The sequence below is a fragment of the Salvia hispanica genome, chromosome 6, assembly GCF_029641045.1.
Source record: "Salvia hispanica isolate PSC_SH4W2 chromosome 6, Shi_PSC_v1, whole genome shotgun sequence".
NCBI classification, from domain to species: Eukaryota; Viridiplantae; Streptophyta; class Magnoliopsida; order Lamiales; family Lamiaceae; genus Salvia; species Salvia hispanica.
The window spans coordinates 35,410,012-35,428,758 of record NC_142697.1 but is presented as its reverse complement, the minus strand read 5'-3'; the positions used below and the strand labels follow the sequence as shown (position 1 = coordinate 35,428,758).

The following is an 18,747-nucleotide window of genomic DNA, read 5'->3' as shown; positions in this document are numbered from 1 at the left end:
CATTCTACCCTCCTTAACGAAAATTTCGTCCCGAAATTTGCTTATGTCACTTGAAAAGTTCTGGGTACTTTTCCCTCATCTTGTCTTCCAATTCCCACGTAGCTTCCTCGTAACCGTGATGCTTCCATAAAACTTTCACTGTTACAATAGACTTATTCCTCAATTCCTTGACCTTCCTATCCAAGATTGCCTATGGCTTCTCTTCATAGCGTTAGTCTGGTTCCAAAACCATCTCCTCTCGGTGGATTATATGTTTTGGGTCGAACACATATTTCCTCAATTGAGACACGTGAAAAACATTGTGCACGTTCCCGAAACTCGGTGGAAGTGTCAATCTGTACGCCACAGGACCCACTTCTTCTAAAATTTTGTAGGGTCCGATGAAACGTGGTCTTAGCTTGCCCTTGACGTCGAATCTTGTAATCCCTTTAGACGGAGACACTTTTAGAAAAACTTTATCTCCCGCCTCGAACTGCAGGTCGGTTCGGCGAGCATCCGTGTAAGACTTCTGCCTGTCTTGAGCTTCCTTGATTCTCTCACGGATTTGGCGGACGATCTCTATCATTTCCTCCACTGAATCTGGTCCAAGAGTCTTTCTCTCACCGACCTCATCCCAGTAAAGCGGTGATCTACATTTTCTCCCATACAGTGCTTCATATGGGGCCATGTTTATGGTTGCCTGATAACTGTTGTTGTAAGCAAACTCTATAAGTGGCAATACTGGCTCCCATTTTCCTCCGTGGTCGAGCACTACGGCCCTCAACATATCTTCTAAGGTTTGGATTGTCCTCTCAGACTGCCCATCAGTCTGTGGATGGAATGCAGTACTGAAATTCAATCTAGTGCCCAGCTCTTGCTGCAGGCTTATCCAAAATCTGGAAGTAAATTTTGGATCCCTGTCTGATGTGATCGTCACCGGTATTCCATGTAACCGTATAATCTCTTGCACATAGATCTGAGCTAACTTGTCCGATCCGTAAGTGATACGAACTGGTACAAAGTGGGCGCTCTTGGTGAGGCGATCTATAATCACCCAAATAGCAGTATTCCCTCGTTGTGACTTTGGCAATCCTGTCACGAAATCCATTGCGATGTGCTCCCATTTCCACTCGGGAATTTCCAGGGGTTGCAATTTCCCATAGGGTCGTTGATGTAGAGCCTTCACTTGTTGACATGCCAGGCACCTTTCTACAAACGACGCTATGCTCCTCTTCATGCCATCCCACCAAAAATGCTTCTTCATATCTCGACACATTTTCGTACCTCCTGGGTGGGCGGTGTAGGGTGTCTCATGCGCTTCGCTCATGATCTCACTTCTGAGAGCCTCGTCATTGGGCACGCATAATCTCCCTTCAAAAGTGAGGGCGTTATCCGCTTCTTCGCGGTAACTCACCTCTTTTCCCGTCCTCACTTTAAGTCGAATTTTCTCTAATGCTTCATCACTCCTCTGAGCCTCAACAATTCTGGCTCTTAAGTCTGGCTCAATCACTAGAGTGGCGATTCTACTTTCCACCGTCTCTGGTGCTCTCACTACCTCCAATCGCATCTTAGCGAATTCCCGTATGAGTTCCTCACTTTGTGTAAGGAAGGTGGACACTTGGGGTGTAGTTTTCCTGCTCAAGGCATCTGCCACTACATTCGCCTTGCCTGGGTGGTAATTTATACCACAGTCATAATCCTTGACTAATTCGAGCCATCTACGTTGTCGCATATTTAAATCCTTCTGCTCGAAAAAGTACTTAAGGCTCTTGTGGTCCGTGAAGATCTCACATCGAACTCCGTAGAGGTGATGTCTCCAAATCTTCAGGGCATGTACCACTGCTGCTAATTCCAGATCATGAGTGGGGTAGTTTAACTCGTGTGGCCTGAGTTGGCGTGACGCGTATGCGATCACCTTGCCATTCTGCATCAATACGCATCCAAGTCCGACTTTTGAAGCATCGGTGTACACTACATAGCCTGCTTCTGGTGCTGGCACGGCTAGGACTGGTGCGGTGGTCAACTTTTCTTTTAATAGTTGGAAGCTCGCTTCGCACTTCGGCGTCCAATTGACCTTAGCTCCTTTCTTGAGCTGTTGAGTCAGTGGTCGAGCTATTTTTGAAAATCCTTCAATAAACCTCCGATAATAACCAGCCAAACCTAAGAAACTTCGAATCTCATTAGGTGTTGTTGGTGACTGCCAACGTTGTACTGCTTCCACTTTTGCAGGGTCCACTCGGATCCCTTCTGCCGTTACTATGTGCCCGAGGAAATTCACCTCGTTGAGCCAGAACTCACACTTGCTAAACTTAGCATAGAGCTTTTCGGCTCTCAACGTCTCTAAGGTGGTTCTCAGATGTTCCTCATGTTCCTTCTCGTTCTTCGAGTAGATGAGTACATCATCTATAAAGACTAGGACGAACTTATCCAAGTATGGGTGGAACACGCGGTTCATTAAGTCCATGAACACTGCCGGGGCATTTGTGAGCCCGAAAGGCATTACTGTGAATTCGTAATGGCCATATCTGGTGCGGAATGCTGTCTTGGGTACATCGTCATGTCGGACCTTCAGTTGGTGATAGCCTGATCTCAAGTCCATTTTTGAGAATACACCGGCCCCTCGAAGTTGGTCAAACAGGTCGTCAATCCTCGGTAGAGGGTACTTGTTCTTGAGTGTCAGCTTGTTCAACTCTCGGTAGTCGATACACATTCTCAATGTTCCGTCCTTCTTCTTCACGAAGAGCACTGGTGCGCCCCATGGTGACACACTAGGTCGGATGAAACCAAGGTCTAATAATTCCTGTAGCTGTATTTTGAGTTCTTCTAACTCTTTAGGCGCCATTCTGTATGGTGCCTTCGATACTGGGGCCGATTCTGGTTCGAGATCAATTGTGAATTCTAATTGCCTGTCTGGCGGCAATCCAGGTAGTGCGTCTGGGAAGACATCTGGAAATTCTCGTACCACTGCTACATCTTCAATCTTACGGTCCTCTTTCTCCTCTCCATTCAGGTAAACGAGGTATGCAGGGTATCCTTTCCTTATCATAGTGGTTGCTTGTAGTGCAGAAATTATGGACTTTCGTCGCCTCATGGAGATTCCGTGGAAGATTGTGGGTTCCTTTCCTGGGTATTGCAGCGAGATCTGTCTTTCCTTACAAAGAATGGTAGCGTAGTTTTCGGCTAACCAATCCATTCCCAATATGATGTCGACGCTCCACATCAACATCACATGCAAATTGTGAGCCACTAACTTAAGGTTTCCCATAGTGAATTCTACGTTTGAGCAAGTTCGTGTGATGTCTATAAGGCCTCCTACGGGTGAGGACACCCTCATCTTATGTTTTACTTCATCAGTAGGCAGTTCTAAGGTATCCACACAAGGTGCTGATATGAACGAGTGTGATGCACCTGTATCAAACAAAATGGCAATAGGTATGTTGAGGAGAGTTCCCATACCTGCCAGATTGCCCTGCTCCTGGTTCCCTGGCTCCGTCTTAGGCTGCCTCTGTCCCAGTGCAAAAGCCCTGGCCTGAGTGGGAAGCCTCTGCCGTAACTGCCGCTGGTGTTGTGGAGCTTGGGGTAGGGCCGCTTTTCCTTTCGGTTCAGCTTGAAGTGCCCGTAGTTGTGGACGCTGCCCTTGATAGTTCTGTCTCCCTCTGACTCCAGCGTTCCTATCCGGGCATTCCCTGGAGAAATGTCCACCCTTGCCACAGTAGAAGCACCTATCAGTCCCAGCCTTGCACTCCCCATGATGATTCTTCGAGCACTTAGCACAGGGAGGGGTTCTAGGTCGGTACTCCATCATCTGATTTGGAGCAGTTTGCCTTCCACCATTCTGCGGTGGCTTCAGAGCAAGTTGTGGTCTCTTAATTTCATTTGGAGCACGATCTCCATCCCACCTCCTTTTCTCTCGGAAGTTTTGCTGTTGCTGAGGTGGTGCTGCGGCAACAAGTACAGTTGGCTTCTCTTTGGGCATGGCTGCCTCGATGTCCAAGGCTCGACTCAGTGATTCGGGGTACGACAACCCTCCAAGGCTTGCCAAGGCCATCTTTATTTCGTACCTCAGACCGGCACAAAACTTCTCAGCCATCCTCTCATCAGTATCAACTTGATCAGGTGCATAGCGAGACATGTCACAGAACATTCGGTCATACTCAGTAACGGACATCCGCCCTTGTTTCAGATTATAGAATTCCACTTCCATAGCCTTACGGTAACTCTTCGGGATGTACTTGTCATACATTCCAGTTTTGAACTCCTCCCAAGTCATCTGAGCCAGTTGTTCCGGGGTCAAAATTTTCTTTCGTGCCTCCCACCAGAAATCAGCTGATCCTGTCAGTTGGAAGGTCACACAAGTCAAGCGTTCCTGATCGTTGCAGTGCAGGAAGTTGAAGATACGTTCCATGGCGCGTATCCCGTTTTCAGCCACAACTGGGTCCCCTAAACCATTGAAAACCGGGGGGTTCTGTCTTAGGAAGAGTTCTTCCACTCGCCGCTCCTGTGGAGGTGGAGGCGGCGGAGGAGGTGGTGGGGTCATCCCTCTTACTGCTCCATTTCCTCGTGGTACATTTTGTGGCACCTCGTCATTCCTTCTTGGCCGTCCGGCACGTCTCCTTGGTGGCATTCTGTTCTAAAGATAACAAGGTTAACATGGATTTATACTCGTCGAATGTCATGATCGCAAGCATTAGGTTCATTAAATGCACCATTCTTTTGAACATAAGGAGTAAAATAACAAATATCGAATAACATAGCCAAGAATCATCACATGTCATAAGTTAAGGGAAAAATTGCCTCTAGCAAGGACTTAAAATCTGATACATGTGAGGACAATAAGGAAAATAAGGAAGCTCCTAAAAAGGTTCGATACATGGAAAGAGAAAACATGATGCTAAGCTACTACAATAAACACGCCTGAGGCCTGCCCAATCAGTCCTGCTCAGAGTCGCTGCTGATCCACATCCGGTCGCCATGACTAGTCCCCTGATGGGATGTCTCGATCGGAGGCACTGGCTCCTCGGGGTGCTCCGGCACTGCCACAGGCCCTGGTGGCCCTGGGGCTGCCACTGGTGCAAAGGGAATGTCGGTCCCGGCGGCCAACTCCCTGCGCATACGCCATATGCGGTGGTACAGCTCGCTGAAAGAGGTCAAATCTATCGGGTGGTGGGACAGCTGTAGTGTCTCCGGGTGGGGCTCCACTGGAGGTGGAGGTATCTCTGGTGGTGGTCCGGCCGGTGGTGGGGGAATGAACCCCATCCCCAAGACAGCGAGGCCGCCAATCTGTGGCTCCTCCTTAGCGGGACCATCCTCCCTCATCTCGCTCCACTCCAAAACCTCCTCGGGCTCCTCGTCCGTGTCCTCTCCCTCGGAGTCCTCCTCACTAACCTCATCGTCGTCTACGCCCTCCTCCTCTGAGTTCTTGTCGTCATCCTCATCCGCCGCGCTGCTCCCCATAGACCCGGTCTCATCACTCGAGTCGGGCGTAACCTCAACTCGGCCCCTCTCGCGGGCGGGAGCTCGAGACGACTGCCCTTCCTCGAATACTCTGCCTGCACCCCGCATGAGGGCCAAGGGTGGCATCCTGCGGAATCCCTCGCTTCCGGGCGCCTGCGTCTCTGGTGGGGGCTCATCACCGAAGTGGAAGCACCCTGCTGAGACCGCGCTCAGAAAACCGGGCATATCCCCGATAGGCTCATACGTGGGAGGCGGGGACGACGTGTACAACTCGGCAGTGGCCGTCATCCAGCTCTGCCACTCCTCAGGAAACAAACCGACGAGCCTCATGATACCCTCGTAGGGCTTCACCCCATGACAGTTGGCCTCGTCCCATAACTTTGCGTAATGTGCCACGAACTCCGCCAACGTATCCCCATGGCAGCGGCGGTAGGACCGGAAATAGCGAACCACTGCCTCAGAATCCGCGCCAGCTCGGAGCGGCCTACGATGGGTGTAGCGCTGTCGTGCCATCTGTACGAAAGAATGGCTCTCAAGAACGCGAAAAGAGAGAATAAGGTATAGAAGTAATATGCATAGTGAAATATATAGTACTAGCCGTCGTATCGATAAACCGTTAGGGTTTTCCCTGGTAGGGGTAGATCGTATTAGTATTCGTTTTGAGTGACACGTGGGCCCTCATAATTTTGGACGTTCTTCCTCCTTTTTAAACGTAAAGGTCGTAATACAGTACGCCGTAGTTCGCATTTAAAGTTCTATTTTCAAGACAAGTTAGGGGTTCGCCCTATCTTGCATCTTTCCGTTGATTTCATCGCTCTTGGAAGCGGTGTAAGAGTTGTCATTCACGACTATTCGTTCATAGATACTCTAGCCTAATGTACCTCCTTAGGCGCTCTAGGTTTGCATGCATAGTCCCAGATGTGAGTTATCAACACTATCACCATAAGTCCAAGATCACATAGCTGGTCATGCATAGCACATTACACTTAGTGTTCAAAAGCACTCACAATGTTTCATGAAAGACACATTTTCTTCAAAGAGATTGCATAGTTTTTCTATGACTTAAAACATTATTATCCCCTTTTTGAAAAAGACTTTTTTTCAAGAAACAAAAGGTATTTACCTCTTTTGCTGCGGTTGAACGTGACGAGTCGAGGTGTTGGGTCCTTTAACTTTCCATTTAAGTCACATTCTATCCTAGTACTATCATTCTAGACTAAGGCTTGAAAGAAGGTTCTTGGGTCCAGAGCGAAAGAAGTTGCTCTGATACCACTCTGTCACGACCACAACTCCCTAGTGCTAGTGAGCGTAGCTATTTCGTGACTAAACAAATCTCAAACATCAAGGGACAACATAAAAAGGATGAAATCACTCACACCAAAAGTATCAAAGGCATATGGGTACATAATCAAAACGTGATCAGAGTATCAAGACTAGGTTCAAAGCTTGCTAGTACATAATTCTAGGTTTTGCAGCGGAAGAGTCCAAGACAAAATAGCATGTATGAAGACATACTACTTTGGGCTACCTAACTACTTATTTAATATGCTTGTCCCAACACCTTCGCCTGCTCGTCCACGTTCAACCTGCACATTTGAAAATAACATGCAGGGCTGAGTATTTGATATACTCAGTGGGCACATTGCCAAAATAGTTTTATATTTTAATTGTCAATGCCACAGTTGAGTGATCACGGGGTTTTACTTAAAAGACCCGAGTCACTAAAATACTTTTCCTTTAGTAAAGATTTGATTGCGCAATCACGTAACATAGATATACCATATCTGAACCTTGTGTGAACCGGGAATGTGGCCACATTCCACGACGGTCACTGGACCGGCCAACCCCTTTTGTTAGCTCACGGTCCCCTCATGTGTACACTAGTCCGAGTAGGGTTTGCGGCCCTATTGGGACCCGAATTCGATTTAACTAAATTGGCATAGCCAAGCAGATAGGTAATCATAAAACAAAACATGGCATGACAATATACTTGAGCAAAGATTCACATTTTCATACTGAAATCACATTTTGAAAGAAATGCCCACCTCAAAAGCTAACGCTCCTTCCGGAATTTCCTTATCTCGGTCTTAGATGACGTTCGAAGACGTCCCTTTAGGAAATAAAAGATACTTAATTAGATTTTTGAGGTATCCCTTAAGCTTAGACATGAATGCATCCTAAGTGCGATGATCATTTTATTCTTCCTTTAAAATTTCTAGAAGAGTTCTAGAATTCTTGATTATTAATTAAATCAGCAGATTTAATTAAATTTGAGAAATTTATTCGCTTTACTAGAGGGTGCTACCTCCTAAGCCATTTATTTAAGTACTAAAAATTAGGCTCGAGGTCTATTCATCGTTAGCGTATTATAATTTCTTAAAATTAATCATCCGAGCACTTAAGCTAAGGTCCGGAAAAATTAGACTTATCTTCGTGGAAATAATTAGCGGACTATTAATTAATCCATAACATATAAAGGCCCATGATTTAAATAAATTCTTAGTCCATACTTTAATTAATTGGTGGCCCAATCTATTACTAGAGAGGCCCAACCAAATAAAAATAAGGGAGGCCCAATTACTCCCTACCCTATCCATCGGCCTCTCTCTCTCTTTCTCCCTCATTTCCCCCAAATCAACAAAAACCCTAAACTCTCCTCCCTCTCCTCTCTCGGCTATGTCGCCGCCTCATCCGTCGCCGCCACCTCGCGGCCGTCCGGCGAGCAGGGCTGTCGCCTGTGGTGACGCTCGGCGCCGCTCCACCCCTCTCTGTTCCTTTCTATCTCTTTTTCTTTCTCCATCGGCGGAAATCGCCGCCTCTCTGCCACCGGGGCTCCTTAGTCGCCGCCGCGACTCCGTCTTCCTCTCTGTCTTTCTCTCTCCGCCCCGCTCATGCCACCGCTGTAGCAGCGAGCGCGGCGGCGCACCGCCGCCATGCCCGACCGATCTCCTTCCTCCCTTGCTCGGTCGCCACTGCCGCGGAATCCACCGGCACTCTTCCCTTTTCGGGTATGTCGCCGCCGCCGCCGTTATTCCGTCAGATAAGGTAGGGCAATTTATTTACAGTATTTAATTATTCATCATCTTTCCCTCTTTTTGTTTAAAGGTTGGTGCTTTTAACTTGTAGCTTGTAATTGCTAGGTTGTAGTGGCGGTTCGGAGTGTGGGGTTGTCCAACGGAGAGCCGAAGCTTGCTGCCTGAAGTCCGGCAGATTCACCTCCTCCAGATAAGTTCTCCAGTTGGCTCAGTCATTAGAGTGTCTACTTACTTCTGTTACTTCATGAATTCAGTGGTTTTTTGGAGCATTTGTCTTTTTGTTAAGGATGGCTTAGTGGTGGAAGGAGATGTTAATTTGTTGTGTATTTATTGGTGTTACTTGGGCAGATTCTACTAACAATTATATATACACATGCTTGAAAAAAAAACAAAAAGGAAGAAAAGGGAGGTTTGGGGGGGGTTTACTGATCTTACTTATGTTGATTGAGGCTTCTAAGTTATAGAGCTCCTATATGATGACATGAAACTTGATTTGAAGGAGAGAAAAGGGGTGGAGGTGCATTACCTCTGGAGAAGTCGAAGGAGTGGCTGTCTTTGTTGTTACTCTCGGCTATGTGCCACTCTTTACTCTCTATCTTGCTGAAAATTTAAAGTGTGGGTGAAAGGAGGTTGAATGTGTTGTGGAGGGGGTTTTATAGGCAGATTGTGGTGTACTCTTGAGCCTTAAATGGCTGCTGTACCATTTGTTGCTATGCTGCAGAAATCTCACTTTTAGTGATCTCCTTGTCTCTCCTTCATGGCTGCAAAACTTGCATTTTTATGGGTACCTAGTACTAGTTATTAATTGGGGTTGTTTGATTTGTAGAGAGGCAGGGGATGTGGTGCCAAGGGCTGCATTATGAAGGGTGTGCAGGCTGGAATCCCCCCTTTTTTTGGCAAGTTTTTGGTCTTCAAGGAAAAAGAAGGGTTTGTTTTCTATCCCTTCCTAAGTGTTCTATTAATTGCTCTTGTCTCATGGTCATTAAGGCTTGTTTTTATTTCGCAGGTGAGAGTGAGGTCTCGGCTACTTCCTGACTGCACCGCGAGCGGGCCTGGGTTCGTGGCCTGGGCCGACGGGTCTGCTCGAATGGGCCCTAATTTGGGCCTGGAGAAAGAGGCCCGAAGCGCACCCCAAAGTTTTACATTTTCTTTTCCTTGTTTTCTTTCATTGAGGACTTTGATCCATGTAATCTACTTTATTAGTTGTTCATTTTATTGGACACGAAAATACTATTCGAAACACTTTATTTTTATCTCGCCCACTTACTTCTTTAGCTTTTACTTTGTAACTAAAAAGATTAAGTTCATCCAAGGCTCGAGTTTCCACAAAAAAAAACTTCACGAAAAGAGAGAACGTTACATATCTAGTTCCATATTAAAATATCGAAAGCAAACTAATGGTGCGGGTATTACAAAATATGTATAACAAACAATATTCTGCAACATATCCTTCATGATAGCTGTAGATTCATGAAAACAAACATGGAGGCCATTGTGGCATATTTTGTCCCTCATTTCCTTCTTCCCTTCCCTATCTGTCTCTTCTCGATCATCTTGAGAAGAAGCTCTGATGATCGAAAAAAACTCCCTCCCGGCTCCCGGGGCTGGCCGGTCCTGGGGGAGAATCTCAAGTTCGCCCACAGCCCGGAGAAATTTGTCTCAGTCGAAACACTCCCCCGAGATCTTCCAAAACTCTTTGCTCGGAGAGAAAATGACAACATTTTGTGGCGCGAAAGGCAACAAGTTCCTCTTCACGAATGAGAACAAACTCCTTGCCTCCTGGTGGCCTCAATCACTCCAGAAAGTCTTGTGGTTTCCCCAAAAAATCGACGATAGCAATTCCACCTACAACCGCACCCTCCACCGCGACGTCCTGTCTCCCGAGGCGCTCAAGAAATTTGTGCCCGTGATGGACGTGTTGGCGTGTGAGCACATGGCGCGTCACTGGAAGCCTAATACCATCGTGAAGGTTCTCCCGTTGTCGAAGATTTACACGTTCGAGCTGGCGTGCAGGCTGTTTATGAGCGTGGTGGATCCGGGGCACGTGAGGAAGATCTACGACCCATTTTCCGAGGTGACCGTGCCCGTGGATCTGCCTGGGACGGCCTACAGACGCGCGATCCGGGCAGGAGAGTTTATTAGGGGGGAGCTGATGAGGATAGTTGAGCAGCGGAGGGAGGAGATGCACGAGGAACGAGACTTTCTTTCGAAGATGGTGGAGCTGAGGGATGAAGATGGGGAGTTTTTGAGCGCGAAGAAGATTTGTAACGAATTAATTGTTATGTTGATTGCTAGCTATGATACAACTAGATCTGCAATTACTGGTGTCATCAATCATCTTGCTCTATTTCCCCATATTTACAGTGAGATCTTCAAAGGTAATGTTCACTTTGTAATGTACTCGCTCCGTCCCGGCTAAGATAGACACATTTCTTAGTCGGTACGGGATTTTTGGAGTTGCTGGTTAATGTGGTTAATTGGAGAGAGAATGAGTGTGTGGAAGTATTTAATTGGAAAAAGAAAAAAAGTACTTTGAGTGTATTATTTGGAGAGAGAAAGTTACCAAAAATAGAAATGTGACATCTTAGGCCTTGACAAACTAAAAAGGAAAGTGTGTTGTTAGTATGCCTTGAATTTGTATAGGATTAGGTTTTCTAATTGGGATAGGATTATGTTTCCTAGGTCCAGTCTGTCTAATGTGTGCCTATATATATGGGAGTAGAGCACATAATCTGTATCTGAAAACCACAGTCATAATACAATTTGTTCTTCGTTCTTGCCTGTGGACGTAGCCAACACAACATTGGTGAACCACGTAAATTCTGTGTCTATTTACGTTCTTTTGTTCCTCGATTCACAATTTCCCTATTTGTCATAACAAACTGGTATCAGAGCCTTGGTTTTCGAACTAGGGTTTTGAATTCCGCTGCGAGGGTTTTGTCTGGTAAATCGAGATGTCTACTCTGAACGTGAAGGTTGACAAATTCACCGGGAGAAATAGTTTTGGTTTATGGTAGATCAAGATGCGATCTCTGCTGAAGCAGCATGGTTTGTGGGAGCCGCTCAAAACAAAGAAGGCTACAGAGGATGATAAGGAGTGGGCAACCTTAGACGAAAAGGCCCACTCGACCATCATATTGAGCCTGTCTGACGATGTTATCATCGAAGTTGCGGATCAGGAGACGGCTGCTACTCTTTGGGAAAAGTTGGAGAGTCTATGCATGACGAAGTCTCTAACAAACAAGTTGCTCTTGAAGCAACGTTTGTTTCGGTTACGCATGCAGGAAGGTACGCCCCTTCGGGATCATCTGCAAAATTTGAATAAAATTTTGCTAGATTTGCGTAATGTTAAAGTTAAAGTAGAAGACGAGGATGCTGCTTTAATTTTGCTTGTGTCTCTGCCTGAATCTTACGATAATTTTGTTGAGTCTTTTATGACTAGCAAAGAAACTCTTTCGTTGGAGGATGTTCGATCCGCTCTCCATATCAGAGAGGATCGTCAACAGGAAACGAGTTCAGCCACAAAAGATCTGCCATCGGGATTATCTGTTACGGGTAAAGGAAAAGAAATTCGGACAGAAGAAGCAGAACTCAAAAGGTTCAAAAGGTCCTAAAGGCCCTAAGCCAGATGATATCTGCAGATATTGTAAAGAACCAGGGCATTGGAAGGCTGATTGTCCAAGGATAAAGAAGAAATTGGGCAAGAAGGAAGATGCTAACGGTTCTGCGACTGTGGCAGAAGCTGATGACACAAATTCGGAAGAAGAATTGGCCTTGGTTGCGGATGAACAACCACACTGTAATGATGTGTGGATTTTGGATTATGGAGCGTCATATCATCTCTGTCCTCACAGGGAGTATTTCCACACTTATGAGTAGATAGATGGAGGCAATGTTACCATGACCAACAGTATTGTCTGCAAGGTGGTTGGCATCGGCTCAAATAGGATTAGGACTCATGATGGGGTCTTCTGCACCTTGAACGATGTTAGGCATGTTACACAGATAACGAAGAATCTGATATCCCTGCGTACTTAAGGGGTTCAGTTTCAAAGGTGAAGGTGGAGTAATGCGTATTTTGAAAGGTTCGAAGATGGTTCTGAAAGCTTTGAAACGGGGTACCTTGTATGTTCTGAGAGGTTCCATCGTAGCAAATTCTGCTGATATTGCATCATCCGAGGGTTGCAACCAAGGATATGACCAAGCTGTGGCATATGAGGCTCGGTCATATGGGAGAACGTGGTATGAGAATCATGTCGAATTGTGATTTTCTTTCGGGCCATAAGGTGCAGAAACTTGATTTCTGCGAACACTGTGTGTTGGGGAAGCTTCATCACAACAAGTTTCCAAAGAAGGGTGTTCATCGAACGAAGGGGTCACTTGACTACATTCATATGGATTGTTGGAGTACCTCACGTGTTGAGTCTATTGGAGGACACAAGTATTTTGTGTCGATGATTGATGACTACTCGAGAATGACTTGGGTGTTTATGATGAAACATAAATGAGAGGCATTCAAGAAGTTCAAAGAGTGGAAGACTCTAATTGAAAACCAGACTGGGAAGAAGATCAAGCGATTGAGAACAGATAACGGTCTGGAATTTTGTTCGTCTGAGTTCGATGAGTTCTGTAGGAGTGAAGGGATCGTTCGCCATCACACCATTAGACATACACCACAGCAGAATGGTGTGGCAGAACGCATGAATCAGACGTTGTTGGAGAGAGCAAGATGCATGCTCTTCCAAGCCGGTTTGACTAGGAAGGTTTGGGCGGAGGCAGTAAACACGGCTTGTTATTTGATCAACTGTGGACCTCACACTGACATTGACTGCAAGACACCGTACGAGGTATGGTCTGATTCACCTGCAGATTACTCTGTGTTGAGAGTTTTTGGGAGTACTGTTTACTATCATGTGAGTGAAGGTAAATTGGAACCAAGAGCTAAGAAGGGAGTATTTGTTGGTTATGGAGATGGAGTTAAGGGGTACAAAATTTGGTCATCTTCAGAGGGTAGAATTATTCTCATTCGGAATGTGGTGTTTGATGAAAATTCTATGCTTAACTCTACGGTGAAGTCTATTGCTACAAAGGATCTGGATAGTGTTGCTGAACAGATGGACCTGCAAGTCACTCACGATGTGAGTGAATCACAACTCCAAGGTGGAGAAGATCAACACACTACTGCTGAAGCCGCTGATACTTCTTGTTCGGATATTCATCCACAAGCTCGTCAGAGAAGCATTGCTATTGACAGAGCTAGGAGGACAAATGTGAAGCCTCCGTTGATGTATGGTTTTGAGGATATGATGGCATATGCATTGCAAGTTGCCAATAAGGTCGAAAATGAGCCTTCAGCAGATGAACCACCTACCTACAAGGAAGCTGTTTCGGACACTGAGCGTGCCAAGTGGCTCGCTGCAATGGAAGAAGAGATAAAATCAATTTTCAAGAACCTGACTTAGGAATTGGTTCCACGGCCTAAGGGGAGAAAGATTGTCATTTGCAAATGGATTTTCAAGAAGAAGGATGACACTACACCAGATGAGGGTATTAGATACAAGGCTCGTTTAGTTGCAAGAGGGTTCACGCAGAAGGAGGGGGTTGACTATAATGAGATTTTCTCACCAGTGGTCAGACACACTTCCATCAGAGTGTTTCTTGCGATAGTTGCACATTATGATTTGGAGCTTGAGCAACTAGATGTGAAGACGACTTTCCTACACGGATTGGTTGAGGAGGATATCTACATGATTCAGCCAGATGGATTTGTGGTTCTGGGCAAGGAGGATTATGTGTGCAAGTTGAAGAAGTCCTTGTATTGGACTAAAGCAGTCTCCGAGGCAGTGGTATAAGAGATTTGACAGTTACATGGTCAAGCTGGGATTCAGCAGGAGTCCGTATGAATGTTGTGTCTATCACAACAAAGCTGATGATGGTTCTATGGTCTATCTTGTTCTATATGTGGATGATATGCTCATAGCTGCAAAGTCGAAGTCTGAAGTACAGAAGTTGAAAGCTCAACTTAGTGCTGAGTTTGATATAAAAGATTTGGGTGTTGCGAAGAAAATTCTGGGTATGGAGATTTCGAGAGATAGAGAAAAGAAGAAGCTTTCTCTGTCACAGAAGAGCTACATTGAGAAGATTTTGTCAAGATTTGACATGTCTGCATCTAAGGCTATTGATACTCCAAGTGCCACAAACATTCATTTGTCATCTGATCTTGCACCGAAATCCGAAGTTGAGGAGGAGTACATGTCTCGAGTCCCGTACTCTAATGCAGTAGGGAGTTTGATGTACGTCATGGTCTGTACTAGGCCAGATAATGCATGTTGTCAGCGTTGTTAGCAGGTTCATGGGAAATCCTGGAAAGGAGCACTGGCAGGCTGTGAAGAGGATCTTTCGTTACTTGAGAGGTACTGTAACGCCCCGCTTTTTCGAACCCTAATTTTTGGGACGTGAAAATTTTTGCATTAAATGCTTTTAATGCTATGATGAGTGAATTAATTGCAATATTCTATGTGAATTAATTGCGATATGGAGTTGAGTTTGAATTGAATAGTCAAACTTGTTGAATATGTGACGTGGCTATTGAATAGTCAATATTGTGGAAAATATGACATGGCCGGGGAATGGTCAAAGTCGTTGGAAAATGTGAAGTGGAGGTGAAATCCGAATATGTGGATATTTTAATGTGGGGAGAAATAATAATTGTGGTGAATTATTTTCCTAAGGGATGAGTGAGAATTAAATAGGAGCATTATTTAATCATGTGGAATTTTCGACCCCCTCCTATTTATTGGAAAGAAATCCTATTTTTCTTGGATTTAATTATTGCTTGGGATAATTATCCGAATTAAATCCAAAGTCCGAATATTCCTTATTTATTGATGATATTTTCGAAACCCTATATTGTCTCAAGGGTGATTTTTTCGAAAATCCCTATTTTATGGGAGAAGGGATTTTAATATTATATTATTTGATCCCTTGTTTATTCTCTTTCATAAATAAATTCAAATATCCTAGCATATCTTGCCATATCTTGTTTAAATAATATTTAATAATTGATTCCTTATGAAGAATCAAATCCAACGCCTTTTCCTTTTTAATTGGAGAGATTTTTATTATTTTCTTGCTCCGTGATATTTTATTCTACTCCGTGAAATATCTAAATTAAATCATAGGCTAATTAATATAGCCTAAATTTCGAATCCCCCTTATTTCTCACTAGAATTAACGCCCCTTCTCCCTAAAATCTCTCCAAATCTTTAATTTATTTAATTAAGATATTATATTTTGCACTCTATAAATAAGAGTGAGAGACCTAACCCTAGCACACCAAAATAACGCCTCCCACTCTTGGAAAAACCGTCTCCCACTCTTGGATAAACCGTCTCCCACTTCTCCAATCTCTCTCATATTTTTCTCCTACTTTCTCCATTAATTCTTCATCTTTTGGAGAAGAATTGAAGCTGAAATTCAAGATTTTGTTGAAAAATCAAGATCCTACTTGTTTCCTACCGATTGTTCTATTGAAAAGGTGATAGTTCGCGTTCCCGGTATGATAACAAGAAGAAGTGCGTTTTTGAACTCGAAGGAAATCGAGGTGGGCTTTATTCTTAAACTCTTCTATGTGCAAATTTATGATGTTGGAGAAATAAGGGTGGATTAAACTGTTATGCCATGCCTATGAATTATTTTGGATATTGTGTGTGCCTGATGCCTAGATTGTGAGTACGCTCCATTAGGCTAAAGGGCTATATAAACGAATTCGGGTCTGAGTAGGGCCGAAAACCCTATCAGGCTAGTGTACACTGCAGATCGGGAGCCGTCCTTGCTAGTCGGCCGGTCTCGTGGGCGAAAGTGTGGCCACACTTCGTCGCACCATATGAAATGATAATTGATGAGAAAATGGGAGGTATTGTTTGACTGGCCAGTCCATGAAATATTTTGTGATACTCGATACTTATCTTTAAATAAATGCAAAACCTCGAGTTCACTATGGTAAGGGTGGCATAACTATTAAAATGTTTTGGCATGAGTCCACTGAGTATGTTTAAAATACTCAGCCCTGCATGTGTTTTCCCTATGTGCAGGTTGAGCGGCGACGGGCGGTCGGTGGTGTTGAGATGGTTGAATCGAATAATATGGATGGTTGGGATTTTGAGTGTAGTCGTGTCTTCATACATGGCTTCGCTTTCTCTTGAAATGCTTCCGCTGAATGTTTTGAAACTTATTATCTTTGGTTGGTTTGAACCTATTGGAATATTGGGAAATTATTGCGTTTTGTTGGAGCTACAATAAACCTTTGATTTTTGAGCTTAACCTATGCTATCTATTAAATCTTGATCTTCGTATTTAAAGCCGTTGACTTGTTGCGTTGATCTTCATTAAACACTTTGTCAAATCTCTTTAAATGAAACCCTAGTCTACATTTCTTGTTGCCTTAAGTTTGCCTAGTTAACAGTCGCCGTATTTATTATACCCTAGAAATCCGGGCTGTTACAAGTACGTCTGATGTTGGTCTCATTTATGGAGGTGATACTCACTGTTTAGTGACTGGTTATTCTGATTCTGACTACGCTAGAGATGTCGATAGTAGAAGATCTATGACCGGTTATGTTTTCACTCTTAGTGGTTCTGTTGTTAGTTGGAAAACAACTTTGTCTACCACTGAAGCAGAGTATATGGCGTTGACAGAAGCTGCTAAAGAGGGAATATGGTTGCAAGGGCTAGTTGGTGATCTTGGTTTACATCAAATCAAGCTGTTGTGTTCTGTGACAGTAAGAGCACTATTTGTTTAGCCAAGGATCAAGTCCATCATGAGAGGACTAAGCATATTGATGTGAGCTATCATTTTCTAAGAGATGAGAAGAGAATTGAGGTGAAGAAAGTAGGTATTGCTGATAATCTTGCAGAGCAAATTCCAACATTGTTTGGACTTGCTTAATGTCATGAGATGTTAGTTGCCCATGGAGAAGTTTGTTTGTCTGGTGTTATGATGATGCGTCTGCAAGAGAGAATTCAAGTCAAGGTGGAGATTTGTTAGTATGCCTTGAATTTGTATAGGATTAGGTTTCCTAATTGGGATAGGATTATGTTTCCTTGGCCAAGTCTGTCTAATGTGTGCCTATATATATGGGAGTAGAGCACATAATCTGTATCTGAAAACCGCAGTCATAATACAATATGTTCTCCGTTTTTTCCCGTGGACGTAGCCAACACAACGTTGGTGAACCACGTAAATTCTGTGTCTTTACATTCTTTTGTTTCTCGATTCACAATTGCCCTATTTGTCATAACATGTGTCATAATAGATAGACTAATTTTTGTGGACGGACCAAAATGGTATTGTCTGTTTTCAAATGAAACAGAACAAATGGCGATAGCAGAGTCAAAAGGCCCCGGTGAGCTGCTGGGATGGGACGAAATCGAGAAGATGAAGTACTCATGGGAGTAGTTAGTTATAGTGTGCTTTGTAAGTTCAGCAAGAGTCTTCTTTTTTCCTTAAACTTGTTTAACTGTTTGATCAATATGTTGCATTAGTTTAAGTAGAATGGATCATGATTTGTCAATAAGATGATAAAGTTGATATAGTATGTTGTTTTTAAGCTTTTTTCTAACACATTTTAGTAGGTCTTGATTTCCCATCATCTAAATGGGCTCTTGATCTTAGTGCCTTCGTCTTCGGGCCATCCCATTCGCCTACTGTTTCTCCAACGAGCTCCCCTGCAATGAGCAACGTGAAGTCTCTGCCACCATTATCAAGTATGGCACCCCCACCTCCTCCTCCAAGAAAGGTACCTGTTTTTCTTGATCAAATCTTCTCTTTCTCGACAAAACAAGCGAAAAAGAGAGTTATACTTGTTATCGATCTTGTAGGATGTGCATCTGTCACGTGCACTGAGCTGCTGACATTCACACCACTCGGAGAAATGTGTGCCTGTGTTTTGGCCTAATCAAGTCAGGCTCCAATTCAGCCTCTCTCTGTATGCATTTTTTGTCAAGACATAATAAAAGGAGAGAAGATTACAGAATTAATGGTGAAGAATATTTGATTGACTAGGATTGATACCATTACATATTTTCCTAGAATAGATTGATTGTATTTACCATAGATAGAAAATTCTCACACCTATATAATAAGGTGATGAAGTCTATTGTAATACAACACAGAAATATACAAAACCGATCTTCTACTCCCAAACGCTTTCTCAATTACCATCTTTGAGATGGTATCAGAGCATGTTAATTCGGGCTTGAGACTCAGAAAATTATCATC

At 44.1% G+C, this 18,747-nt stretch overlaps 1 protein-coding gene, 1 long non-coding RNA gene and 2 pseudogenes across 2 annotated transcripts; 2 read left to right on the top strand and 2 right to left on the bottom strand.

Moving 5' to 3' along the window:
* The window catches only part of LOC125206724 (uncharacterized), an 87,638-nt pseudogene that overhangs the window by 61,085 nt on the left and 7,806 nt on the right, over positions 1 to 18,747 (bottom strand).
* On the bottom strand, positions 47 to 4,516 carry LOC148923716 (uncharacterized). The gene is made up of 2 exons (XM_089060776.1): positions 2,483 to 4,516; positions 47 to 121 (listed from the first exon to the last, which is right to left on the bottom strand). Exons 1-2 carry the CDS (start codon positions 4,514 to 4,516, stop codon positions 47 to 49), a joined length of 2,109 nt encoding a protein of 702 aa, XP_088916902.1.
* Positions 8,045 to 9,719, top strand: LOC148923715 (uncharacterized). Its single transcript, XR_016132837.1, has 3 exons — positions 8,045 to 8,478; positions 8,574 to 9,395; positions 9,475 to 9,719. It is a non-coding gene; the product is annotated as an uncharacterized LOC148923715 (long non-coding RNA).
* Positions 9,951 to 18,424, top strand: LOC125206725 (beta-amyrin 6-beta-monooxygenase-like; annotated as a pseudogene).